This window comes from Amaranthus tricolor, chromosome 5 (assembly GCF_026212465.1).
Source record: "Amaranthus tricolor cultivar Red isolate AtriRed21 chromosome 5, ASM2621246v1, whole genome shotgun sequence".
NCBI lineage: Eukaryota > Viridiplantae > Streptophyta > Magnoliopsida > Caryophyllales > Amaranthaceae > Amaranthus > Amaranthus tricolor.
The window spans coordinates 25676986-25704132 of NC_080051.1; the positions used below are offsets into that span (position 1 = coordinate 25676986).

The 27147-nt window shown below is 31.6% G+C and overlaps 3 protein-coding genes across 3 annotated transcripts; 1 reads left to right on the plus strand and 2 right to left on the minus strand.

Moving 5' to 3' along the window:
* Window positions 1-2008: 2008 nt before the first annotated feature.
* On the plus strand, window positions 2009-9710 carry LOC130813117 (transcription factor PIF1-like). Its single transcript, XM_057678850.1, has 7 exons — window positions 2009-2629; window positions 2862-3516; window positions 8122-8223; window positions 8311-8376; window positions 8470-8535; window positions 8626-9030; window positions 9133-9710. The coding sequence occupies exons 1-7, from the start codon at window positions 2550-2552 to the stop codon at window positions 9241-9243; spliced, it is 1485 nt and encodes a 494-aa protein (XP_057534833.1). The 5' UTR covers window positions 2009-2549; the 3' UTR covers window positions 9244-9710.
* Window positions 9711-10741: 1031 nt separating this feature from the next.
* Window positions 10742-16013, minus strand: LOC130813118 (26S proteasome regulatory subunit 4 homolog A). The gene is made up of 6 exons (XM_057678851.1): window positions 15410-16013; window positions 13365-13610; window positions 12011-12180; window positions 11687-11903; window positions 11452-11592; window positions 10742-11280 (listed from the first exon to the last, which is right to left on the minus strand). Exons 1-6 carry the CDS (start codon window positions 15875-15877, stop codon window positions 11197-11199), a joined length of 1326 nt encoding a protein of 441 aa, XP_057534834.1. The 5' UTR covers window positions 15878-16013; the 3' UTR covers window positions 10742-11196.
* Window positions 16014-17183: 1170 nt separating this feature from the next.
* Window positions 17184-20424, minus strand: LOC130813119 (probable aquaporin TIP3-2). The gene is made up of 3 exons (XM_057678852.1): window positions 20019-20424; window positions 17820-18073; window positions 17184-17733 (listed from the first exon to the last, which is right to left on the minus strand). The coding sequence occupies exons 1-3, from the start codon at window positions 20152-20154 to the stop codon at window positions 17350-17352; spliced, it is 774 nt and encodes a 257-aa protein (XP_057534835.1). The 5' UTR covers window positions 20155-20424; the 3' UTR covers window positions 17184-17349.
* Between the last annotated feature and the right edge of the window lie 6723 nt (window positions 20425-27147).

Consider the following 27147-nt stretch of genomic DNA (forward strand, 5'->3'; position numbering starts at 1 on the left):
CTAAATAAATTTTGTTACCACTTTTGTTTTTTTCTTTCTTTCTTATATCTTATCTATTCCAAAAAATAACCTCAATACAAATGATGTGTCAAAATATAGAAATTAAAGTCAGCAAGAGTTTTTAAAATATAATATTATATGGGAAAGTAAGAGATATATACGTGTGAATAAGATAAAAAAGAGTTAAATGTGTGAATGCGAATTACGGAAAGAATACGAGTCATAAGCAAAAAATACAAATTAGTCAAATTCAATGGAACAGACTAAAATAATAAATATGGCTAATTCTTTAATATGGAAGACGAAGTAAGAATGTGTTGGCTATTTATTAGAAAAAAGTGGAATAAAAAATGATAAAAAATGTAATTATAAGTTTTGTTTCATCTTATCAACCAACTGTTTTCACTGACTTTAAAGCGAATTACTACACATATTTTTTGACTTTTGATTAACTAAAAAACTAAAACTCAACCAAATAATCATTCTCTTAGCCTCTAGTTAAGAGTTACTCTTATGAGAGACTCTTTCGGTGAAACGACCTCAAAATAAAAAATATAAAAGATAGTATAATATTTTGTATTATTAGACTATTTACCCTATTTATGAGGTGCGTCTCATAATAAAACAATCCCATACAAAAATCTGTGTCAAATTAATTAATTAGTTATATTTTAATAAAAAAAAGTTAGTAAAAACAAGTTTAATAAAAAAAATAAGTTTAAATTAATATGAACAATTTTATTTAATCTGTAAAATTAAAGTTTACATACCAAGATATAACTATAAGTCTATAAGCTACTACTATTCCGTCCAAAAAAAAAGATATTTACTACTACGAGAAGTCGAGAACTAAAAAAATGTTGTCCTTTTATCGTTTAGCTGAAATAAATTATAGTAAGGAATTCTCCCACTTGATACTTGGACAATAGGTAGAAGTGAATTTTATATTCAACCTATTTTGCATCATTTTAAACCTTAATTACATAATAAATAATTCAAACTTAATTTAAAGTAATAAACTCAAATTAAATTTAGAATAAGCTCTACAATATGATAATTATTTCACAAGTTTTTAAATGGACGGTCTTATGGAAAGACTATCTTTATTGAGCAAACACATTTATATTTAGTGTGTAAAAGTGATCAGTAATAATTTTAAAGTGATTAATTACAAAAATTTATGTGAATTCATTTCATGGTGAGACAGTTTCATAAAAAATAAGTTGTAATTGTTTAATTTTTCATATAAATATCACCTATATGGCTATGAAGTGTTTACATTCAACTTTTTCATTGACTTTTTATTGTTTTTTGGCTATTGATTTTATGATTAGTCAAATAGGTAAAAGAAGTATTTGGGTAAATGACTTTTAGGTTAATTTAAAAGGTGACTTTTAACTCAAAATCAAAAAGTCGCTCCAAACTACTTATAATAGTTTTTTATCGACTTAATTTTGAGTTTTATACACTTTTTCTCCGGTGAACAGCCCATAACCAATAATTATCTTTGACCAAACACTAACTTAAACAACTGACTTATCAGCCATTATTTGCAACTGGTAAAACTAGCCAACAATTTCAACCCTTAACTCCAACCAAAACAATTCCTATAGTATACCCTTTTTCAATAGCTTTTGGCTTATTCATTATTATTCATCTAATAAACAACCAACAAATAACAATTACATCTCCATAATAATTAATAACTAGCTTAAACAACTAACTAAATCGATCAGCAAGTACTTTAACTAATCAAACTAAAAAACATCAAAAAAAAAAAAACCAACATAAATTTCATTAAAAAAATATGATTAGGGGAAGTAATCATCAATACCGATACCAATAATTAATAAAAAGGGAAACAACCAATGATAGACATGATTTAAACCCAAATCCAAAAACTTGTATTGATTTGCATGAAATTCAACTCGACGTAACTAACAATTACTATTAATGTATAAATTAATCTAATCCAACCCAACCCAACCCAACCCAACCCCATCCAACCCAAAACATTCCCAATTGTTAGTTGTAAGAGAGACACTAAAAACATAGACAAAGAAAAGCCTTATCTTCTTCTTCCCCTCTCCCCCACCCACCGCTTAAATTGCCCACATAACTAATTACACTAATTTATTCCTTCCCATTACTCACCACTCACCCCTAAAAATATCCATGGCTCCCATTTCCAATGGGAAACTATCCCAATTCTAATTAGCTTATCTCACCTTTCATTTACTCCATCAAATCTTCTAAGTCGGCTTACATTTTATTTTTTTTGTATTTTTTTTTATTAATTTTTTTTTTACTATTAGTATTTAAACCCATTTCATATCTGTTCCCATTTTCATGGTACTTTTGTACTCTTTTCTTCTAGTACTTTCTCAAAATCCTACTTAAATTACTATTATTAGATAGATTCCTATTCCCTTTGTATTTTTCTACCTTACTCTGTTTTCTGATCACTTGCAGAACTGCAGTCTTCATAATTTCTGTATACTATTACCCAGCTTTATAAACTATAACATCATATTTCTTGATTCTTAAAAATGAACCATTATGTTCCAGATTTCGATATGGAAGACGATCATCATCTCATTTCTAACTCTTCTAATATTACTCGTCATAAGTAAGTTTTTCTCCATTTTAATTCCTTCCCATTTTTCATGTTCTTTCAATAATCCTTTGTTTTACTTTTTAAGTTACAAGGTAAAAGATAATTAAGGGTTTAGTTTCCATTTTAATTTCATACCCAATTTTGATTTTCGATTGAAATTCATACCCAATTTTTTTTTTCTATTTGAATTCAAACCCTAGTTTGTTTTTCAATTTGAATAATAATCTGGTTTGGAGAAAAACAGGGCAGAAGATGAAATAATGGAATTATTATGGCAAGATGGACAAGTAATAGCACAACCACAAAACCAACGAAAATCACCTCAAATAACAGCGCCACCTCTTGCAGCGCCGCAACCACCACCACCTCAACAGCAGCAACATCTTTACATGGCCGAAGATGAGATGGCGACATGGCTTCACTACCCTTTAGAAGATCTTTACAGTGAATTACTATGTGAAAACCCAACATCTCCTCTTCCTCCGCCGGAGCTAAGGCCATCAAGAACAGAACCTTCGCTACAAACACCCTCAACAACCACTAATTTTCAGTTGTTCTCCAGAATGCGAGGAGGGAACAATCTAGAAAGATCATCAAGTCTAAGGCCGGGATCAACAGTTGTAGAGTCGAATACAACACCGGCTTTAGCTACCATGAGAAGTGTTGGAGAAGTTTCATCTGCTTTACCGTTAGCGCACGGTGGAGAGAGGTTGGAGAAGGCTGGTAGTAGCGGTGGGTTGACGGTGTCGTCGTCATCGGGGTATAGTGGTGGTCCGGCGAATACGAGGACGGTGAATACGGAGGAAGGTGGTGGTGAGGGAGTGATCAATTGTGAGGCTGAGAATAGAAAGAAAAAACGTAAAGAATCAACTCCTCCTCCTTCCACAACCGCCGGTCAGGTCAGTCGGTTGCATTTTATAATTTTTTTCCTAAAGTATTGTTTTTTTTTTGTTTTTATTGCACTCATTATTGCCAGGTGGATTTTTTGAAATAAAATCCAATTTTATGTCCAATCTTTGATGATATATTTTCTACTACTCCACAAGACTTGATGATGGCGGGTATATTATTATAAAATTTTATGAGAGAAATAATATTATAGTCCGTATTTGGATATAAATTACTCCTTATAATATAATTTACATTTAAGTAATGGAGAGAGTTCAAAATTTACCTGGTTGATCTTATATTTGGCAAATTTAAATTTATTTTTAAATGACTAGTTTAAATTTGGAAGGAATTATATCAATTTTAATATGGATGTATTGAAGTTCTATAAAAAATAACTATTTAATTGTTAGAAAAATTGATATTAATAATCCCATCTGCTCTGAATGATTAATAATCATTTAATTTTTATGCTTAGTTTGTTATCAGTATAACCGTTTATTTTATGATAATTCAACCTTTACATTTAATTTACTATCAGCAAATTCTATTAGTATGTTGATAGTAAACTTAGAGTAAAGATTTATTCATCAAAAATAATACAAAATTGAAATAATTCATATCTGATGACTGAAAGGTTAAATATTAAAATTAATTTTTGTTGGATCTCATGTCTTTTTTATTATAAATCTTGTAGTTTTATTAAAAATAATATCTCTTTTCATTTTATTGTTTGGGTTAATTATATTTGATAAATTACTTGAAATACTATAGATAATCATGAATTAGTCAAGCAGTTAATGATTTTATGCCCTTAAATCCTTGTGACGGGGTTCGATTATGAATTAGATTCAATTGATAGAGGGGGCTTGTATATTAAAAGGATATAATAGAGAAGGGAACATAAAAGCATGCCATAATATTATTAGCTAAAATTTAATAAGGAGTATTTTCATGGACCAAATATTATTATTATTATTATTATTAGGGTGACACACCTCACAATGTCGTGCAAATATTTATCACAAGGTTCACCGTATGATCTGCATTGAAGATATAATGGTCCTCTCTTGTAGTTTAGTTTATTTTGGTTTGTTTTCGGTAATATTTTTCAATGCCTGTTTTCTTTTTTTATTTTAATTTGCCAAAATTATTATTTTTATATTTGTTCGTTTCTTTATTTGCAACAGAATTTATGAGAAGATTTTTTGAAAAATTGATACTACAAAGTTAAAAGGCAAAGAGGGAGACATACAATTTTTGTACAACCTTAAAGTCTCTCATTAGAGAATATAACATATAACACACATCTAAATCATTAATTTAATTTTTTAATTGAGCAAATCTCTTGACATATTTATTAAGAGATTGTAGGTTTAAATCTTATAATAAGAAAAAATATTTGCGTCAGAACTAAAAATATCTGATGACTTATTATATAATCTACCAATTACTTGTTAGTTATTGACCTATCATAACAACAGAATTGATGCTATGTGCTATGTCCACTTTAATAGTTTACAAATAGTAGAGCTAAATTATTATGATACTCTCATAAAGTAACATGAAAATGAGAGCAAAATAGGAAAGTGGGTACAACTTTGTAGGAAGGAGCAAATATTGCTCTTATGTAATTATGTTGGTATTTATATTTTTTTTATTACAATATGTTAGTGTTATATATTTTTTTGGTAATTTTTTTTGTCTTTTGATTTTGCTATATTATATAGGACAAATAAACAGAAAAACAACAATAATACCAAAAATTAAATCTCGAAAAATTTAAATCGATAAAAAATTAACTTTGTAGCTAGAGATTTCAACTTAAGACATCTTACAAGGTTCTTATAGGTCTTAAGTTGCTATAAATAGAAGTACAAAAGTTTATATCTTCATACTTGTAAATCTAAGTAATATATATTATAATGGCACTTAGATTTAGAAGTATGAAGATATAATAGAGTAAGATAATGAGGCAAGGGGATCTACTTTCTATGAGACCATGATATGAACTTCTACCACCCAACAACCTTACCACCTTACAGTTAAGACCCCAAAATTATCATGTTCCCTTTCTTCTTATTTTCTTATACTATCCTCTTTTTTATTTTTACTTATTCTGTGTATGCGGTTGTATACGTGGCAAGTGATGATGACATGGTAATCAGTGATTGTGCCACGTGTAGGGAGCTATTATGACGAGTTTTTGAGAATTATAGTATATAACATATCGTGGGGCCTCAATCATCAGCTTATACGAGAGCCCCTTGAACTAAAAGTGTGGATACAACATAAATCCGAGCGAAATATTCGACTTGAATTTGAGGGATGGTTGAGATTTGAGAGGAATATTAGCTGATGATGGCTGAATTGAATTGGGGTGCAGTTAATATTTACGGCGGTGCAGTCAAAAATCAAAAAATGATATGGGAAAGGGTCCAGAGGAACAGAACCAGTCCACAGCTGACAGCACAGATATAGCACATTGTAGCATATAAATAGAGAAGATAATTACTCAAAAAATAGACAGGAAAAACAAATAAGGATAATATGAGTAATTGACAAGGTATAAAAGTTTGGGTCAGATTTGTCGTGTGGTTTCTCTTTTTTTTTTTTTTTTTTTTTTATAAATTATTTATTAATTTTTTTATGGAATGGAGTGGACTGTGTTAGTGTTGCAAGTTGCTAAGCCCCACTTTCACTGTCTAAGCATGGGTCTCATGTGGGTGTGACTTGCGGCACATATTCTTTCTCCTTTTCTATCTTACCTTTTTAGTTTTCTTTAATCCTTTGATGAAATCGTGATTGCGGTAACTGTGGCAAAATCACTTTTACGGTCAATAGCCAATATTATAGTCGTAGTAGTTTTAAACTGTTACAATACGATTGTAATAAGATGAGGCTTTAAATTAGGAAAAATTACCTTGAATAATACGAATTTTCACTGATTTTTCTACAATAATACGAACTTTCAATTAACCATGAATAATACGAACTTTGATACATATTTCCCGCTGGCATACCATTTTACCTGTTACCGGTAAACTTACTCGTTCCTTTTAAAAATTTTTTTTTTGCTGATAAAACAAAGTAAAGCAAACAGAAGCAGAGCAGTCCTTCTCCCTCACGCAGCCATTCCTTCTTCAATCATCTTCCTCAAGCTCATGATTTTCATTGATTCTTCTCCCTCTCGTTCTCACGCATCAACTACAAAGATATCATCTCATTCATGGTTAGTTAATTCTTCTTAATTGCAATTTAAATCCCTAAATTTTGTTTTAATCCCAAAAATTTGAACAGATTGTTCTTTTATTAGAGCAAGAAACAACTTCAAATAGAGACTCACATGTGATAAATTTGAACAAAAGCCCACATCAAAGCTATGCAAACATTCAAATAAACCAATTTCAATAAACCTTGCATCTCTACCTCTGCAATACACAACCAATTTAGACAGAGTCTACATGGCTTCCAAATGGCTTAGCTAGAAGACAATCGATCATAAGATTTATATATTCAAACATACAACCAGAAATCTATTTGATCTGTAGAAACTTGTTGAGGTGAGTGTCACCGGCATCCAGTGATAGGAATATAGAATACTCTACAACTCGAAGATCATACCAAATTAACAACCAATATATATTAACCATAAAATGTAAATAAAAAAAATATGCAACACTCATATGTCAAACATTTAATTCACCTGATTGTAATTAACAGATCTGCAAAGAACATGCTTTAGCAGATTAGTGAAACATTCATAAGCCTCAACAACCATATAATCTAAAAAAAACATACCTTCGTAGCATAAGATTTGCGAAACCATAGTGATAAATAGTAGCAATGTGGCTTCCAATTGGAAGAAGAAAGTGAGCAAAAGATGAAATTGGAAGAGGAAAGTGAGCAAAAGATGAAGAAGAGGCTGCTGAAAAAAGGCTGTCTAAGTACCCATTAAAATGATGAAGAAATGGGGAATTTACCGTTTCTCCGGGTAAAGAACCAGTCAGGTATACGAGTGGGAAATATGTATCAAAGTTCGTATTATTCATGGTTAATTGAAAGTTCGTATTATTGTAGAAAAATCAGTGAAAGTTCGTATTATTCAGGGTAATTTTTCCTTCAAATTATGATTTTCGGTGCGTATATTAGGTGTTATTATATGAACGTTTTAGACCTGCACAAATTTTTTTTAGTTGTGAAGTGATATTGGATTACTCATCTTTGGATATTTTGAGCTTTTAGAGTTTTAGACGTCCTTATCTAATTTCATTCGATCACTGAAAATAATCTATTGGCTTACAACTTTATATGAATTTTTTAGAACTAATCTTTACTTATTGTCCATAAAACTATGTATAGTTGTGAAATGATATATTTCTTACTCGTCTTTAGACATATTGAGCCTTTATGCTACTTAATCTAATTTTATTCGACCATGGAAAAAAATCTATTGGTTTACGACTTTATGTAGCTAAGACCAATCTTTCGGATAAACATTTTGACATTGTTGTCGTTGAACGTTTGACATTCAACACGCTCTCCTTTCTTTGTAATATAAAGAAGTATAAGAGTTTACATTTAAGCTAACTGTGATATTCTTTAATCTGTATAAGGATTTAGAGCAGCATGAAGCTGATGATGATGAAAAGAAACATTCTGGAGGGCACTCCACAAAGAGATCTCGCGCTGCGGAAGTTCATAATCTTTCAGAGAGGGTGTGTAAACAATCTCCGTCTCTTGCTGCACATAATTTGGTATATTCTTGGAATTGTATCTCAGATCATCCTTATGTCTGACTGCAGAGACGTCGAGATAGGATAAACGAAAGGATGAAGGCATTGCAAGAGCTCATTCCTCGCTGTAACAAGGTATGCTGTCTGATATTGCTGTACTAATAGATCAACTGTTCAATGGTTCATGATTCACAATTTGATCAAAGTTTTCTTTGCCCTTGAATTCAGTCGGATAAGGCTTCGATGCTTGACGAGGCGATCGAGTACTTGAAGTCACTTCAAATGCAAGTTCAGGTATGATAGATTGTTTGTCTTCACGATACATCCTGTAATTCTGATGTTATATCAGAACCCACAGTGTATTTTCTTTTTTTCTTTTTCCAGATGATGTCAATGGGATGTGGAATGGTTCCAATGATGTACCCTGGAATGCAGCAACAATACATGGCGCCAATGGGAATGGGTATGGATATGGGAATGACTCGGCCTGTGATGCAATTTCCATCTACTGTGCCGGGTTCCAACTTGCCAGCTGCTCCAGCAGGGGCTCAATTCGGACCCAGATATACTCTCCCACCTGTTAATGTGGCTTCTGTACCCATGCCCAGTTTCCCTGGAAACCAAACCAACAACCAAGGAGTAGACGTGCGTAGAGGAACGTTTCCTATTCAGAGGCCTGCTATGGCACAACTTCCTAACATGACTGACCCATATCACCAATACATGGCAGTGCACCAAATGCAGATGATGCAGATGCAGATGCAAATGCAGCAGATGCAAGCCGTGCAGGTATCGTCTTCTAACCAATACGCGTTTCAACAAGTAAAGAATTAGGTTATAAACACACCCATTTGAGTTGGATGCTCATAAAACTTTCTGGTTGGTTAACAGAACCAATCAATGTCCCAACCTGGTTCAAGTAAGCCGAGCACGAGCAAAAGTGAACCCAAAACGGGGCTGAGCACAAGCACAAGCAAAAGCGAAGCCAAAGACGATCAGTGAGGAGAGGTCTACAACTTGAACCATATATAGGAAGCCTGCAAGTAACTGGGTTTTTGTATATTGCTGTCCTGGAGTACTTGTGGGTCAATCTTCTGGTACTGCAGGTTAAAAATTTTGGTTAGGTTAATGGAAAGCTATTGCCTGCCGAAGTTTTGTAACATGAGCCACTGATGAGAAACACGAAACTAACCCGTGAAATGAGTATCTCCGTCACTTGATGTAAATGTTTATAAGCTAGAGATTTATTTTCGTGTTGGTTAGCTTGTGACGTGGTTTGGAGTGCAACAGAATGCAGTGGTTTTTGCAATTGGTAGAGAAAATAATAATGAATTTTCTACTGATTGTGTTGCACCATGCCAAACAGGTAACAACAGGATTAGGGATAGAATTATTAGATACAACAGAAAGTATGGAATATGCATAATTTATGAACTGCTTTTGACAATGAAAATTTACATTCCCTCCGATTCTTTTCAGTTGTCCCATTTAGTTTTGGTACATTGTTCAATGTACTAATTCAATTCTAAGTATTTCTAATCGTGCATAATTAAAAATTATAAAAATTTGATATTAATCAAAATTTACATTGACACGAATCAAACAAGATCCTACATAACTATATTTTAACGTCTAGATTAAAAATAAAATACAAATTAAAAGTGATTGATGAATAGTGTTAATAAACTAAATGGGACAACCGAAAAGAATTGGAGGGAGTATTATAGTATCGGTCACCATTCATGAATGTGTGTTTGCCTTGTTTGATTGATTGAAATTAGCTTATCGTATACACAGTCGACGTACAGTGATTGTTCACAGTTGGATTGTGAGCCCCTCGTTGTGTAACGAATCCTATATGCTTTGACATGAGACTTTTTGGATGAAGAAATCCAAGGTCAAAAGATGTGAGAATTAAGATGAAGCATCTGATAAGATTTAGGCCCTACTTCATGGATGAAAGATAAGAATCTTACTTGTGATAGCACAATCTAAAAGTTGTTGAACAGAATTGTACACCATAGAAATCAGATATTAAGAAAAGAATATGTCAGAGTTAGAGTCATCAATCTAGTATCCCGCACAAGTTAGAATCCGAAGGGAAGAAAAGTAGCGGACAGATCATACACGTGTTCTTTTCAAGGAGTGGACATAAAAAAATACACCCACTCAATTTTGATTTGGTGACTTACTATAGTACTAAGTACTAACTTGGCTTTGTTTTTTGAGTCAAAAGCTTTGAAATTCTTTAGTTTTGATTTATGAAGAACAACCAGTTTGCTATCGCAATTGCAAATGAAATTTGTTATTAAGGATTAATTATAAACTTCTTTGTCTTTAAATTTATATCATTTGTACCGTTTATCTATAGTTAATGGCGTGCCTTTCTTGATTAATGAAAATTAATTAACGTCTGATAGGATAAACATTGCACATAACGTAAATGAAAAATTGAATCTAAAAACTCACATGTTGAATGTTCTGATTTTTAAAATCGAAATCTTTCACTGAAAATATCAACACTAACCATATATTCCCTTGAAGCTTTTCACAGAAAACTGTTTCACAAAAAATGTTTTTTCCCCGAGTCAGGGCTGGAGGTCCATCCCGTAACCCATCTGACAAGGGCCGAACCAAACAGTTTTCATGTTTTCATTTAGATGATTGAAAGCGACTTCTTTATAGTATTAGGTACGTATAGAAACAAAGATGCTAACATAGAAGGGGGAGGAAACCGAAAATGGAGCTCCATTTCCATCCTAAATCTCTCCACCATTGGAAGGAAGGTGTTTTTGTCAGAGTGAGAAAACAGATCCTTCACTCTCCCTTCTTTTCTTCTATTTTCACATGTCAAAACAGAGTGTAAAACCAAAATATACAGAAACTTAAGGCAAAAACCATATGTTATCAGATTCTATGCAAGTCAAGTTCGTAATCGTAAAACATGCTGGCTCTTCACATATACAGTCCCTCTGGCACGCCTTCTTTCTTCTTGAACATCACTTTTTCCTTTGCTTTCTTGAAGTCTGCATGTGTAACCTGAATACAACATGAACGTCCCAAAGTTCAACTTTAGTAATACTTTATCCAAAAATGTATACTATCAATCGAGAATGAAGCTGCTGATTAGCAATTCGAGCAAAGTTCAAGAGAATAAGAGAAACAATTATAAGCTAAACATTAATCAAATATTGTAATAATGTAACTAACCTTCATACGGCGTTCTCTAAGGGCAAGCAAGCCAGCTTCAGTGCAAATCGCCTTTATATCGGCACCAGAAAACTCATCCTTGGTCATAACAAATTCTTCAAGATTGACATCATCAGACAATGTCATTCTCGAAGTGTGGATCTGCAAAAAGTTAATATTCAATGAGATGTCAACATAAGGTGAGAGTTAGGATTACATGATTGGATTTCCAGGGCAAGTGAAGCAGTAAGCATACAGTAAAAATTCTTCTCCTTGTTTTGATATCAGGAAGCGGGAATTCAATTTTCCTATCTATTCGACCAGGACGAAGCAAAGCTGGATCAAGGCTTTCAATTTTGTTCGTAGCCAGGATGACTTTGACGTCACCTCTTGAATCAAAACCATCCAGCTGATTGAGAAGTTCTAACATGGTCCTCTGAATTTCACGTTCACCACCAGAATGAGCATCATACCTGAAAGCTTTTAACCAATTAACTTCTACTAGATATGTGGCTTTGCCAAAGAACAACAAAAAGGTTACCAGATACACCAGTCACTTGAAGTTCTATATTAAGTTTACCTCTTTGTCCCAACGGCATCAATTTCATCAATGAAAACAATAGATGGTGAAAGGTCATCTGCTACTCTGAAGAGCTCCCTAACTAATTTCGGGCCATCACCAAGATATTTCTGAATCAATTCACTGCCAACAACGCGTAGAAAAGTAGCTGATGTTGAATTTGCAACGGCCTAAGAAAACAAAGATGGCATGAGTCACCAATACATCAAGTCAGCAAAAAATCATGTGAATAAAAAAGGACGAGTGTTAATGCGACATTAAAAACTAAGAGCTCAGTCTCACTAATTATGAGGTTGACATAACAAGCATATCTAATAATGTAACATGGAAGTGCACACAACAATACATCTGTTACGTGAGAAGATTTCAAGAATTAAAGAAAATGGAAGAAAAGTAGATCGTTTCTCCTCACAGACTAATAAGGCAAATCAATTCAGTTTTCCACAATCAGTCCTACCTACATGATACTTCCAATACTAATTGAACTTCTATCATTTCCTAGACAAGAAAAAACCCATGTGAAAAACGTTTCCGAGAAATCCCTAGGGCTTTGTTAAAATAAATTATCCCAATTTGATAAGACAGCAAAAAAGAGAATCATATGTTTTATGAAATCATAATTGGTGGGTTCATTTAACTATAGACAATGACTCCATGATCAACTACAGTCTAAAAATTTAATAGTACGTAACACTGCATCGAGGAAGACAATATTTGAACCTTTTCAAGTAGAGGAGAAACAACAATCTGATTCAGACATATATTCTAGACTTTAGTCAGCTGCTATCACCCCCAACCAGCTAGCATCAATTAAAGTACGAATTCAAAGTACACCGACATGAATCATGATGGTCAAAGGCAAAGGGACTCTAGCAACAAAGCGAGAATGGTCAAACCCTGAAAAATTCTCATGAAGTTACAGAGAGAATAGAACTCAGATATAATTATTTGCACTATGATCATTTCAAAATTAATTTCCCAAAAGCTGATCCTATTCTCAATTTCCTTAGTTGATTCCCATCATCAGGTCCATTCTCATTTATACATAATTTGATAATTTTTAACGTACAAATAGCAAGCAAGACTACCTGTCCAAAGTTTACACAACCCTGTGATTTAAAATATATTAAACATATTCTATATTATTGAAATTGATTAGCCGTTCACTGTGTACAAGTTCAAGAAATTCGTATTTAGGGGAAATCACAAAAAGACCACTTAACAAATAAATATAGGAGCGACTAGGATGACACTAACACATTGTAGGTATCGCACAATATTGAAACAAAAGCACACAAATCTATCACAGACAATAACTTTGGTAAGCATTAGAAAATGTAATATGTTTAGATACCTTAGCAAGCAGAGTTTTACCAGTACCAGGCTCTCCATAAAGTATGACTCCCTTGGGAGGTCTAATACCAATGTCTTCATAGAGTTCAGGATGAGTCAATGGTAGCTCAACTGCTTCTTTAATCTCTTGTATTTGAGCATCCAAACCACCAATATCCGCATATGATTCCAGTGGAGCCTTTTCAACTTTCATTACAGACACCATAGGATCAACTTCATCTTGGAGTAAACCAACAACAGAAAGCACCTACAAAAATTGATAAAAATAAATAAGTCATGTTTCTAGTTGATTCTAATGAAGGAAACATCAAGGACCTAAAAATCTAGGTATAGCGGAATTTTTAGGGCATAACACATCTCCAAGTGCTGCAATAAGGAAAAAAAATATCCCAGAGACACCATTATATTGTGCGTAGCAATATTAGACCTTATCAAAAAGCAAAATGGCATTGATTGAAAAGTGCCTTGACAATGCCAACGTTGAACATCAGCTTACCCTCCTTAAGAACTAAAGTTAATCCTTTTTGAAAAAAACATTACTGTTTCCTAAGCAATATATTATAGAAACAAAATTGACTATGTTATAGCACGTGTCTCTAACAAAATACGGATATTGAACACAAGAGGCAAGAGCTCCAAAATCAAACCAAATAAGAACCTATCAATTTATGCATTATAAACACAGAAAAACAAAAATCAAGCATCAAAGCCCAAAATTATAAAATATCATGCAATCCTCTTCTTCCAGGAAGCCTTCATCCTAAGATGATGTTGCCTATATATTGTATAGTTCTCATGTTTAGACATTTCTGCAAGTCAAAGAAATACACACTTCTACACCCTCAGGAGCCAAAATATACAATACAGGATGTCCATTAAATTTTCATACAAGCATAGATGGTGGAATCCAATCAAGCACGTTCCTCAGTTGAGAAAATAGTTGATAATATCACTTAGCTTAAACAGAAGTAACACACATGATTACGATGGCATTTAAAAAGACTATTGCCAATCCTGTTCTAGCTCTCAAACATAAGAAACACTCAATCTAATAACATATCCTCATACCCTACACACTACTCTTTTGAGAAAGTACAAAATACTCCAGCTAAGTTGTATCTCACTCAATAAACTCATAGCCGGAAAACAAAATCTGAACTAATGCAAATTCACTACTTTTAGCCAAGAAATTGACCAGCTTGCAAAACCGTACCAACTATTACTACGCTCTGCATCATTTACTCCAAAATAAGATACTGAACTTTTGTGATTCATTCAAGCAGCTTTAGAAGGTTATCAAATCGTAAATGAAGTTGAATTATCTCCTTCTAAAATACACCAATCCCCCAAAAATTACAAGCCCAAACATGCCAGATGCTAACTATAGTGGGCAAATAGGAATATGACCATAGAGTAAAAACAAGGCTACATAGCATCGCAACGGACATGTTTTAAAGATATTCAAAATAAACGAACCGATGTTCCCCGCTTCGTAATAGTGTAAAAGAATCTCATTTTAGGTCGTATCAAGGGATATCTTATGGTGTCGACCGATATTTAGATGCTATGATAACCACATCGCTTTCGTTACTGCATCAGCGTTCCGTTACCGCGATAAAACCAGAAGTGAATTGCGTATTCATACAGCAAACTAGGTCACAAGTTAACAAGAAACACTATTCAAAATCATTGGAAGCAAAAGCAGGCAGGCCGGCTGGCCCCGGGCTGGCCACACCGACCCTCAAAAATCAATGCATACATGAGGTATTTTGCCTACCGATTAGGTTTAATTCAGATTGCTGGTATGGCTGCAAACATAACAAAAATGTTCACATATCTAGACAATTTTGACTCCTCTCACTTAAAAATCTATGTAAATATCAATATAAACATTTTAAGTCATCCCTCATCTTTTAGTCTTGGCTTCGCCTCTGAATCAGAACCCACCAAAAACAAACCCTAATTTCATCCAATAACAGAACCAACTCAATCAAAACAATCATAAAAAGAATGATTACAACTTGAAAAAAAACCAGATAGAATTACCTTATTATGCATTAGAATAGCACAGCCCGGCTCCAACTGATCCTTATCCACAAAGGAAAGAATACTAACATAATACTCAGGGCCAACAGAAGAACTAACTATAGCATGATTCTCATCAATCATTTCTTCCAAACTCCCAACACTCATAGGAGACCCACGAAGATCATCAACTTTAGAACGATCTTCCTCAGTTTTTTCTTCTTGAGGCTTAAGTCTTTCTTGATTAGCAACAAATTCTTCCTCCATTAAAAGGTAATCCTTGATTCTTTCAAGCTTAAGAAGCCTGAGTTTGCATTTTGATAAGGGAGTAACAACAGGAAGACGAGCAGCAGCATCAGGACCTTTCTGCTTACGCTGCTTTCTGCCGACGCGTGATGGTGGTGCTGCTGGCTCGTATTTCTTCTCCTTTTTGTCGCCGTCTGGTTTCCGTCCGCCTTGGCGGTTTAAACCACTGCTGTTTTGGCCCATTGTTGGGAGATGCAAAATGAAGGAGTCGGGAGAATTTGGGGGTTAAGAAGATCGAAATGGGGCGAAACTACTGACTACTTAGCAGTTAGCACTGAGCAAGAGAGGGTTTTGGTGTATAATTGCACTCCTAAAAGATAACATCACACGTCATAGTTGGAGCATTTATACCTAGGAACTTTGTTTATTGGATTTTGTAAGATTATGTTTGGGAATAAATATTTCATTTTAAACTGTAGATTTTAATCATGAAATTATAAATGAATAGTTTAAGAATGATAATGTGTAAGAAGTCATTCTCAACTTTTCAATTTTAACTAATTTTAATACTATGGTAGAGACGTAGAGTTGATACAAATCCAAATTTGGGTTTTATCAAATAATAAATTTAAGGCAATTTTAGATTTTCAAATGAAATCATGATTCTCAAGCATGGCATAAATGAATTCGATTTGACCCAACTTTAAAATAAATTTATAATTATTTAAAAACAATATGGACACAAAGACCAACTTTAAACTGATCCGGAATCAACCAAGTGACCCAAATAATCACCTTCACCCCACTCTCGGCCTACTTTATATTATATATATATATATATATATATATATATATATATATATATATATATATATATATATATATATATATATATATATATTAAAAGATATTAATTTATATATTTTTTATTGAAATTAATTTAAAAGTGTATAATTTTGGATATTGTTTGTATTGTTTATGAACTATAAACCATGTAATATGTAGTCTTATCAATTGAACTACAAACTCATTGTAAGATTGTCTCTTAATGACACTACCTCAAAACAAAAAAAACTCGTATATTCATACTTTTTATTAATTAGGGTTTTTTTTGAACAACATAATTAGGTGTTAATTAGGTTTTTTTTGGAATAACATTAATTAGGTAATTATGCGTATTACAAAAAGACCTTTGTGTCAATTAAGTAGAAGTAATTTAACGAACATCAAAGTAAAGTTTTATTAAAACATCCTCTTACTATACAGGCATACAGCTAATATAGTTTGATAATGAAGATGTAATCTACTATAGTTCCATATTGCTTGACAAGAGTTATAATCTATTATATTTATACTTAAATATTCTTTTCCGTATAAAATTTACAATATTTTTTATCACAATTATTTAAATTAAATTAGATTTTTATTATCATTCTTGTCATTTAAATACAAAATCTAACATTTTGATTATTTAATACCAATAATCAAATCCATTGCGGACTGCGATGAATACAAGATAAAAAGGAACGTATAATGCATTGAAAACAAAGGCAATGAGACCTCTTATTTGAGAGAACATACCACTATATGCCTCTAAAAGAAAAGTTCCAAAACAAAGAGAATACACACAACAAAATAAACCAAGTCCAAAATCAAAGCAGTACTCCATACAAACACATAAGACAACTATGCACTGTTTACATTTTTCCGTCTTTTTAGTAGTCTTCGGGTGCTAAAGGTTGGTGAGCGTGAGGAGGCTCCGTTGGAATCACAATAAACTCGTATATGAGCCCAGCAAGCGCACCACCTATCAATGGACCGACCCAATAAATCCAATGGTTCCTCCATCTCCATCCAATTAAGGCCGGACCAAATGCCCTAGCAGGGTTCATCGATGCACCATCAAATGGACCACCCACTAGAATGTTTGCTCCTACTACCAACGCGATAGCTAAAGGAGCAATCGTCCCTAAGCTGCCTCGTTTGGGATCAATGGCGGTAGCATATACCGTGTACACTAGACCAAATGTCATCACGATCTCCAAAAGCAAAGCGTTGAGATTGCCTTCTCCGTATGCAACTCCTAATCCCATTGGTCTCTGCGGCAAAATAGAGAGTTTATATTGGTGATCGATTCTTATTAAAAGTCAACGACAACACTAAATAAATAGTTATTAAGACGTACCAGGCCATCGGTAGAGAGCCTTAGCAATAGGGCGGCGACAATTGCACCCAACAGTTGTGCTACCCAATACAAGATGGCACGAACAAAGGAGACTCGACCACCAACAAGGGCACCGAATGTAACAGCAGGATTGACATGGCCTCCGGATACATTTAAACTTGCTGCGACTGCTGCAAACAATCCAAATGCATGTGCAATCGCTATCATCATCAAAGACGAGGCACCAGCCGGTGCTGCATCGCCGTATAACTTCCCTGAAATTTCACCATTTTTTTTCACTATATAATTGCATAATTATACCGTATGATCCTAAAGTTGATATAAGTATTACAATATATCCTCGAGTAAGCTTTTGATTGGGGTTGTACCTCGACATGATATCAGAGCCAATATAATTAGACATTTCAACCTCTAATTAAAAGTTAAGATTAATGAAATTTAACTTGAAATGAGAGAAACAAGATTTCATTGCATTCATTTGACTAGACATTTCAACCTATAAATTGAGAATAAAAACACAATTGAATGGTGATCGGTGAATAATATTAAAAATCAAATGAGACATTTCATTAGAATACGACTGTTCTTAATCTATATCATCATGCTCTCATTATCATCATGCCGATTTTGGGTTGTGACTTCTTCGATTTAAAAAGTAAATCAGTTGAAATTTAAAATCCTCCCTTCACCCCTCAAACTTGTTGGTATATAGTAATTCATTTATTTCTATAATAGAGTATATAACATAATCTCAAATTTTCAAATAAGACTATTTTACGGTAATTATCTCTATGAATTGACTCAGTGTACACCGTCTTTAATTGATCGCTTTTTAGTCTTAATCTGATAACTTATAACTTTAAAGTGATCATTTTATATTCCTAGTGTGATAACTTATAATCTTAAATAATCACTCGCAAATTACAATCTTAAAATAATTAATTAGAAAAATAATCTTATTATGTGGGCTAGCTTGTCTCATGATGAGACAACTTCATACAAGACTTGAAGACATTAAATATTATTTTATGTTTTGGAAAATTTCAGCATCAAACTTTTATGAAACACCAGTGGTCATAGTTATTAGAATCCCTCTGATATACGATTTTACGATCCAAAAATAAGCGACCGATCTAGATCGTAGATAGGATCATAACACGATTCTACAATCCTACATCGTAATACATTTTCATATAATATTTAAAATAATTATATGAATATCTTTATAAAATTCATGTTATTCATGTTTTTCTTAATTTGCCATTTAAAAATAATTATTAAAAGTATTTTTGTTTTCAAAACTTAATAAATAAGTCAAATAAGTTCTAATTTAGACCTTAAAACTTAAGAGGTCAGATGCATATTTATATAATCACACGATTTTACGATAACCGATTTCGATTCTACCCCTCAACAATTCTAGGTAGAATCCCGATCCAGTATGTGCACTATTTAACTGCCGTAACATTTTTCGTTAAATTTTTATCAATTTTCGTATAGTTCACCATTTTAACATTTCTATCCGTGGTTGTCTTTATAATTTGCTTTAAATCATTTTTTTGATCTCAAATGTTTAATTCACCATTTTGACGTTTAATTTATCAAACGCTCTTAAATGTTGTAATAATTTTGTTTTCATAACGTTTAATTCACCTTATTAATTTTGAATGAAAACGAAATTGTTAAAACATTTTAGAGCGTATTTAAGAGCATAAAATAATTAAGTAATTAAGGTTAAACTATAAAGACAACAATTAACACAATAAAGGTAGAAACATTAAAATGGTAAACTAAACGGAAATTGACAAGAATTTAAGGAAAACTGCTACGACAACTCGATAGTGCATAAACCAGATGCTACCACGTGGAAAAATTTTAACAAAGAGCTACCACAGGCGTTTCAGAAAGTCGTTCAATGCTACCATGTTGAATTTTCCTTTTTAAGTTTTTAGTTAAATATAGATTACGCGTGTTTGAATCTCGTACACCCCTAATCATTCTAAGTAGAGTATTTATCACCAAATATGAAAAATGCATATGTTAAATCCACTAAACATCATTAATCAATTGATATAATCAATATATATCATTCAATAATTGAAGGAAATCTAATACTAAAACATCAATTTAATTAGTACTCCTATGCACGATAATGTAGTATACGCTAAGAGAAGAAGGAAGGAGAAAAAAAGAGCATACGAATAGCAAGCTGGGAGCCTTCACCAGCAAAGACAAAGATAAAAGTGGAGATAAATTCAGCCAAAGTAGCTCTCATTGAGTCCGGATGAGTCGCCTCCTCCGGCCTTCCAAATGCATATCTCCGTGGCGGCGCCATATATGCTTCGTATAAGATCAAAACGGCGTAGACGACCAGTGCAAATTAAACTACACAACCTAATTAATTATCAAAAACCCAATACGTACTAATTAAAATGATCAATTGATCAGAAGCTACCTTAGTTTATTTGATCACTTATGTTAAGTTAAAAGAAAATAAGACAATATCGGGACTTATGGAGAAAGATAGAGATGACAACAGATGAATGATGGCTGAAGTTACGAGGACACTTGTGAGAAGGCATGCAGGATTTATGACACGTTTCTTCTTCCTTCTTTCTGTTATTGACACTCTGCAATGCATGCTGTTTATATATCATGCTGTCTGCTGTCATTTTGTTACCACCTACTAATTTAATCGTCGTCGTCACTATCTGCTGTAATCAACTATTATAGCTACTAGCTAGAGCTGGAGATATATATCTACATTAAGCCTTATCATACTAATCCTTCTATTGGTGTTTACCGTTATACTTAGCTCCCCGTTCTATTGGTAGATCTTATTTAATTCGTCTTAATTCATATTTTTATAATATTAACTTTATATAATTTTTTATCACATCAAATTAAAGATATTAAAAATTAAAATCGTGCATTAGATATCGTGAAAAACAGAACTGTAATAACTATAAAAACCAAAGGAAGTATAACATTATATTATATGAATATTTTGTTTATTGGCTTTCACTTGAATTTAGAGTCATATAATTGTAATATTATCTTTATTAGCGACAACACTTGTTCAAAAGTTAAAATGTAATTAGAAGAAATAATAACTCAAAATTTATCTTTTAAAAAATTTTCACCTTGTTCGATATTACTAACAGCGAACAAAAGAGATAATATATGAGTAATAGGTGTAACTATTGACGGCGAACAATTTTTTTAAACTTATTTTAAAAAATTTTTATTAAAATAAATATAAATATAATTATCTACTAACCACAACAACCCAACAGATCTACCTAAACCCTTTACCTATTAACCTACAAATTTCAATAACCCAGCCCACAAATATTAACAACGCTCAGCCCACAGAAACCGAATCAACAACCCCATCTACGGAACCTTTTTCTAGTTTTCCCTTTCAATCATCTCTAGGCCCATAACTAGAAGCCAACATAGTATTTTTAAGCATAACCCAAATATCATGAAGGACATCTTACCTAAATTTTGATTTTGATTTTTTTTCTTTACCGTAACCCACTAGCTATACTTAAGAACCCTAATTGAAATTTGGCTATTATTAATAAATTTGATGCTTTAATTAGAAATAAGACGTGAGATTTACTTTCTAAACCTTCTAATGTTAATGTCAATGTAATTCATTCTCTTTAATTTTTTGTCAAGTATTCTAATGGTCTGTTTGAGAGGCACAAAGCTCACCTTGTAGATGACTTTGCAAGTCAACATGTTGGCATTGATTGTCGCGAAAATGCACTAGTGGTAAACACCAACAACTATTCGAACAAGTTTAAGTCTAGCATTGTCTTAAAAATTGGGTAGTTATATAAGCATCCTATGTCGCGACCCGCTTTGACAGGTATTAGAATATCACATATCTGAATAAAGCGAGTCGACACCCTAGATTCTCGGTTTTAGAATTTTTTGACATAATATTTTTAGCTGTATAGTTCATATCATTGGCCTTCGCCCTCCGTATATGACAAAAAAAATAGATGATTTTTTGGTTGAAATTTTTTCATCAAATACTACAAAATATGATAAACTAATAATTCATATGGCTTCACCCTTAAGGATTAAATTACAATACTTAAGATATTCACCAAAATAACTTTAAACCAAAATAAAATTACAAAATTTTGTTGAATTTCTTTTTGTTTGTACACCATCTTTTTCCTTTTTTTTTTATTGAACCTACATCAAAATACAAAAGAAATGAAATAAATACTTAAAAATATTCATAATATTCATAATATAGTAAAACTCACAATACAAAGATTTAAATATAAAATACAACTCAAAAGAAACGATCAAAACGCTTACAAATAAGAATAGAGTTTGACACATTTTCTTGATTTAGTACAAGATTTAAGTAAATGCTCAAATGAACAATGTCTTCTTTTTCAAACCCTATAATAAAGAAATTTATGTGTACCAAATCCTAAATCTGCCTAAATTAACCATATTGGAGATAACATCAATTTAAGTTCAAGCTCAATTACTATTAATTAAAGTTGCCTTAAATAGCAATTTACAAGAACATCAACATGTATTCAAGCTCAAATGCTCAATTATACAATTTTAAATCCTGTTAGGGTATATAAAATATCTTGAGGCTTCAACCATCAGTTTTAACTTTTGATTGAATTGGTTCCTTGACATGGTATCAGAGCCAGTGTAATAAGAAGTCACGGGTTCGAATCTCAACCACCCCTCATTTCATTTAAAGTAGAATATTTAACACCATGTATGAGGAGGACCCGTGTTACATTCATACTTATAGGCATATAGCCTAAAGGGCTCCCCTGTAATTGGGCGTGTTAGAGTATATAACATATCTAGGGACCTCAACCATTAACTTAAGCTTTTGGTTGAATTGATTCTTTGACAAAATTGACATGATATCATGACATAATTAACAAATTAACACAATGTTTTAAATATTTGTAATTTCAAGAAATAATAATTTAATTTATAGCTCCATTATCATTATAATAAATAATGTGGGTTCATTTAACCTATAATTCAAACTCTGTATCATAAAACCCTCGCCCTTAAAAAACATGCAATTAACAAAAAAAATTTACTACTTTCAAACCATAAATTTTAAAAATAACCAAAATGAAGTTTAAGATAAAGATTTCATACCTTCTAGAGAGTAAAGTGGGAGGAAAGATAGAAATTTTTAGAAGAAAATGAAGTGGATTCAGCTTATTAGATACCATTTTGGGAATTTAAATAGGAAAAAAACCAATTTTATTTTTTTTATCAGTTTGGAATTTCTAATAATTTGAGATATAAAATGTCATCAATCTATTTAATAAAGAGTCGTTGATAATATCATCAATTTTATATTGTCGAAAAAATACAAAAACTTAACATTAAAATGAGAATTTGAATTAACTGTAACATTATTATATTTTTGTTACAAAAATTGATAAATGAAAATATAACAAAATAAGGAGTAAAAGAAAACTCTGGAAAATAACTATAAAAATTATTATCGCACTAAACATGAAAAAAAGGGATACGAGAAGCGCAGACCTTCATCCATCTGTATCCTGATGATTGATCAGAATCGTACACATTCTGCACTCTAATTAATATGAGGTTTACGGACCAGTAAACATTTAATCCAGCAGCGACTACTGACAACAAAAACTTTTATGAAAATTCCGTGGTAATTAGGCTTTGAATACGATTCATCACCATTTTAAATTTTATCAATTTTAACTTTTTTATTAAAATATAAATTCTAACCCTACTATCTTACATTAAAATTACATTTTCTCCCAAATTCAAATGTGATTTGAAATGGTGATTTTGAACGAAAAATGGTAGAGTTAAGGTTTATGTTTTGGGGAAAAATATTAAAACTGATGGAATTTAAAATGGTGAGTCATATAAATAGGCGTACAGTACCCTTTAAGCTTCGAAATTAACGTTTGCTAACGTTTTATGTACAAAATTTTGGTAAACCTCGAAATTTTGGTAAATTAAGCTTCGAAAGGTCACGAACGAACAATTTGATAAATCTCAAGGTTACCGCATGGATTTTTTAAAAATTTTGATTACCACGTGGAAAATCTAAAACCTTAGGGTTACCACATAAAATTTTATTTCCTAAGAAAAGTATAATAGGAATGTATGGATGATAATAAGGTAAGATAAGATAAACATGTGAATAAAAATTAAAAATAAGACTATAAGAGTGAAACACAAAATAAAAAGGAGATAAACTTATATAGGATTAAGTAAAAGAAAAGTAAATCAAATTTTTGATGAAACATAAAGAATAATAATAATAGTATTCCTTCCGTTCTTTTTTTATCTTTCATTTTGGGTTTTTCACACATATTAAGGAAGATAGAATTTTTGGGTTGTAGTGGATATTATTTTAATTAAATAGTAGTGTGAAATAATGATTATATTGGAAGTATGAGGTTGTAGTAGGTATTATTTTAATTAAATAATAGTGTGAAGTAATGATTGTATTGAAAGTATGAGAGAGAAAATAATTATAAATAAAAGAAAAGGGGTACATTAAAAGAAAAGGGGGTTTTAAGGGGGTAAAAGTAGGATAAAAACTTTCTAAAAATAGAAAGTATTCTAAAGTGGAAGAACTTTTAAAACTACCTATTATAGTAATGTGGAAGATAAAAAAAAAACGTTGGGAGTAATAATTAATTTATAACGAATCTTCGTCTGACGCCATCCTTAATATAGCACAAATACTTTGTCCCCTATCCCAATTAGATAATTAGAATTTCTATTTTTTAATTTTTTTTTGAACTTGTAATATTTTTAATTTAGTCAATATTCTCCAGCACTTTCTTTAATTATTATTTATATTTTTTCGCTTATTTTCTTTAATTTTTAATCTTATCCACATAATTTAACGGAACCTGCATTTTGTTTCTTATCAAGTATGCATAGTTGCAACTTGGAATCGGGCAAATCCAGTTAAGACAATTCATAAATAGATAAAAGGATTTGGATACGAAAATTGGTACATATTGAATAAATGGGTATTTGGTTAAACAACTTCTTAGTGATCATTTTAGCACAGATTGATAGTTTGGTGCGTGCTCGGTAAATTAGTAAATTAAAATAATTTATTATTATCAATAAATTATTTTTGAACGAGATACTTCTAACAGGGTGTGTTCACTTTAGTTAGTAAAATTAGTTAATAACGAAAATAGAGATTAATCACGAAAAAAAGTTGGAAATGCAATAAACAAAATGCATGGCAGCATTATTGCAAAACCGTGTGGTCAGAATTGAGAAGTACAGGTCATAAGCCTGACTAAGCTGAGTCAGCCAACATCACATGTATGTTCTTGTGTAGAAGTAACAAACTAACAATCATATTTGAGATATTAGGCTTTGTTTTGAAATATTTGTAATTGATTTTTCATCAACACACATAATGTATATTTTAAGGGTAACAAAAATATAAAATATTATTATTTACTATTAAAATATATCGAACAAACTAAAAAATAGATTGTGAAAATAGACTACAAAAGTGGACCACATAGGCCATGCCATGCAGTCCGCATTTCACTTGATCAAACATTGATGAATAGATTAAAGATCTATAGATTCGATTGTCGTTGTCAAGGAATTTTCTAAAAAATAAATTTAAGTTGATGGTTAAACTTTCAAAATATATTATATCTCTCACAGCAGTGTCATGGACAGTTGGACTAATGGTTAAAGACTTAAATTCACATAAATAACGTCCAAGATAAGTCACCATAGGACACTGCTGGTAACTGTATGTTATTTTGAGCAGTCGTAATTTTGAATCGTCACGAATAGTATGAGTTTATAATTGTTTACCACATTCTTTATTAATTGGTATTTCACTAGCTCGTTTGCTATTGGTGATGAAAATCTATGAGAAAAATTATAATGATAACTAATTTGTCAAAAATAGTTGTTAACTAAATCCACTTAATTAATTAGTGGATTTGTTTGACCAGTTAAAATTAATTAATTTAATCTAAAGAATATTAGTTGACATTAATCATATGATGTATGATTTTGCATCGAGTAACGTTTAGATAGACCAGTTAAAATATTCAATTGGATAAGCTTTGGTTCTTTTTTGAGTAATGTAAGTATGTAACCTTTAAATTTGGTTGACTCGTTTACTTTAGGTTTTATATTACTAATTGTTAATCTCTTTTGAAATAAATTTTAAGTAATTTTTCTAATAAAGTGAATTAGTATACCGCTTTTAAGATATCAACAAATAAATTTTGACTTAAAATGCTAAAAATGTAAAAATAAAACGTTTCTGAAAAATCTGGTTCAAATTACGGTCAAATTGACCCATTTTTTCCTTTTTTCCAAGTCGGTAGAATTTCAAATTCGGATCGAATGTTAGCCAACTAATTTTTTTTAGTCTGATTTCAAGTTAAGTTTCGATCGAACCAAAAATAAAAAATCTAGTCATGATTTATTAATTATGTCAGATATTTTTTTTCTATTTTTTGTAAATTTGATGGAATATTTAAAATATTTATTTGATGTGATTATTCATCATCATCAATCTAATATCTGACTCGTTGATGTGATTATTGATCAACATAAAATTCAATAGAGTCCAAGTAAAAAGGTCGTACATGCAACAGATTCTGATGCATTTTTAAGGCAAAATTGAAGTAATTGGTTGAAGTAGGGTTTTCAACAACATCCATTAAATAGGCATTCATTAATTATATGTTGAAATTTAACTTGGTTTTTCATCATTTGTCCTATACTCCCATACTTTTTAACACAACCTATCCTTTTTGTTTAATGGACTAAACTAATATTAAATAAAAGTAAACATTTATAATTATGTCAATAAAACTAAGTTAATTATTGGGATTAAATAAATAGTTAACTGTTATGCTGTAATTGGGTGCATTCGTACGAAGCTATTACTTCAAGCACAGTACGTACTGTTTGGTACAACCAAATATCTCAATTTATACAATTAATACTAGATTATTAGATACTATGAGACTATTGATTGTCCGTCATTTTCTCAAATCGAAACTATATTTTCAAGCAAGATATTAAGTTGCTGATGATGATGATACTCGTGTAATTTTTCTATGACTAAGTTATAATGTAATTTTGATATTGACATAATTATAAAAATGTATTGTTATTATATATATGCTTGGTTTGTTCTCTTTATTATGTGTCAACAATAGAATATTTACACAAAGTTAATGAAAAAACTTCAATACTTTTTATATCTTTGAAATAAGCTTACAAAAGTATACGATTAGACGATTCAAATAAA

What these genes read in the sequence shown, in the direction of transcription:
- LOC130813117 (XM_057678850.1), top strand. Translation starts at nt 2,550, where the DNA reads ATGAACCATTATGTTCCAGATTTCGATATGGAAGACGATCATCATCTC. An exon ending in TCTAATATTACTCGTCATAA is followed by an intron (nt 2,630 to 2,861) that starts GTAAGTTTTTCT and finishes GGAGAAAAACAG; the next exon opens with GGCAGAAGATGAAATAATGG. An exon ending in AGCAGATGCAAGCCGTGCAG is followed by an intron (nt 9,031 to 9,132) that starts GTATCGTCTTCT and finishes GTTGGTTAACAG; the next exon opens with AACCAATCAATGTCCCAACC.
- LOC130813118 (XM_057678851.1), bottom strand. Translation starts at nt 15,877, where the DNA reads ATGGGCCAAAACAGCAGTGGTTTAAACCGCCAAGGCGGACGGAAACCA. An exon ending in CTATTCTAATGCATAATAAG is followed by an intron (nt 13,611 to 15,409) that starts GTAATTCTATCT and finishes CAATTTTTGTAG; the next exon opens with GTGCTTTCTGTTGTTGGTTT. An exon ending in GTAAAACTCTGCTTGCTAAG is followed by an intron (nt 12,181 to 13,364) that starts GTATCTAAACAT and finishes TTGTTTTCTTAG; the next exon opens with GCCGTTGCAAATTCAACATC.
- LOC130813119 (XM_057678852.1), bottom strand. Translation starts at nt 20,154, where the DNA reads ATGGCGCCGCCACGGAGATATGCATTTGGAAGGCCGGAGGAGGCGACT. An exon ending in AGGCTCCCAGCTTGCTATTC is followed by an intron (nt 18,074 to 20,018) that starts GTATGCTCTTTT and finishes GTGAAATTTCAG; the next exon opens with GGAAGTTATACGGCGATGCA. An exon ending in GGCTCTCTACCGATGGCCTG is followed by an intron (nt 17,734 to 17,819) that starts GTACGTCTTAAT and finishes ATTTTGCCGCAG; the next exon opens with AGACCAATGGGATTAGGAGT.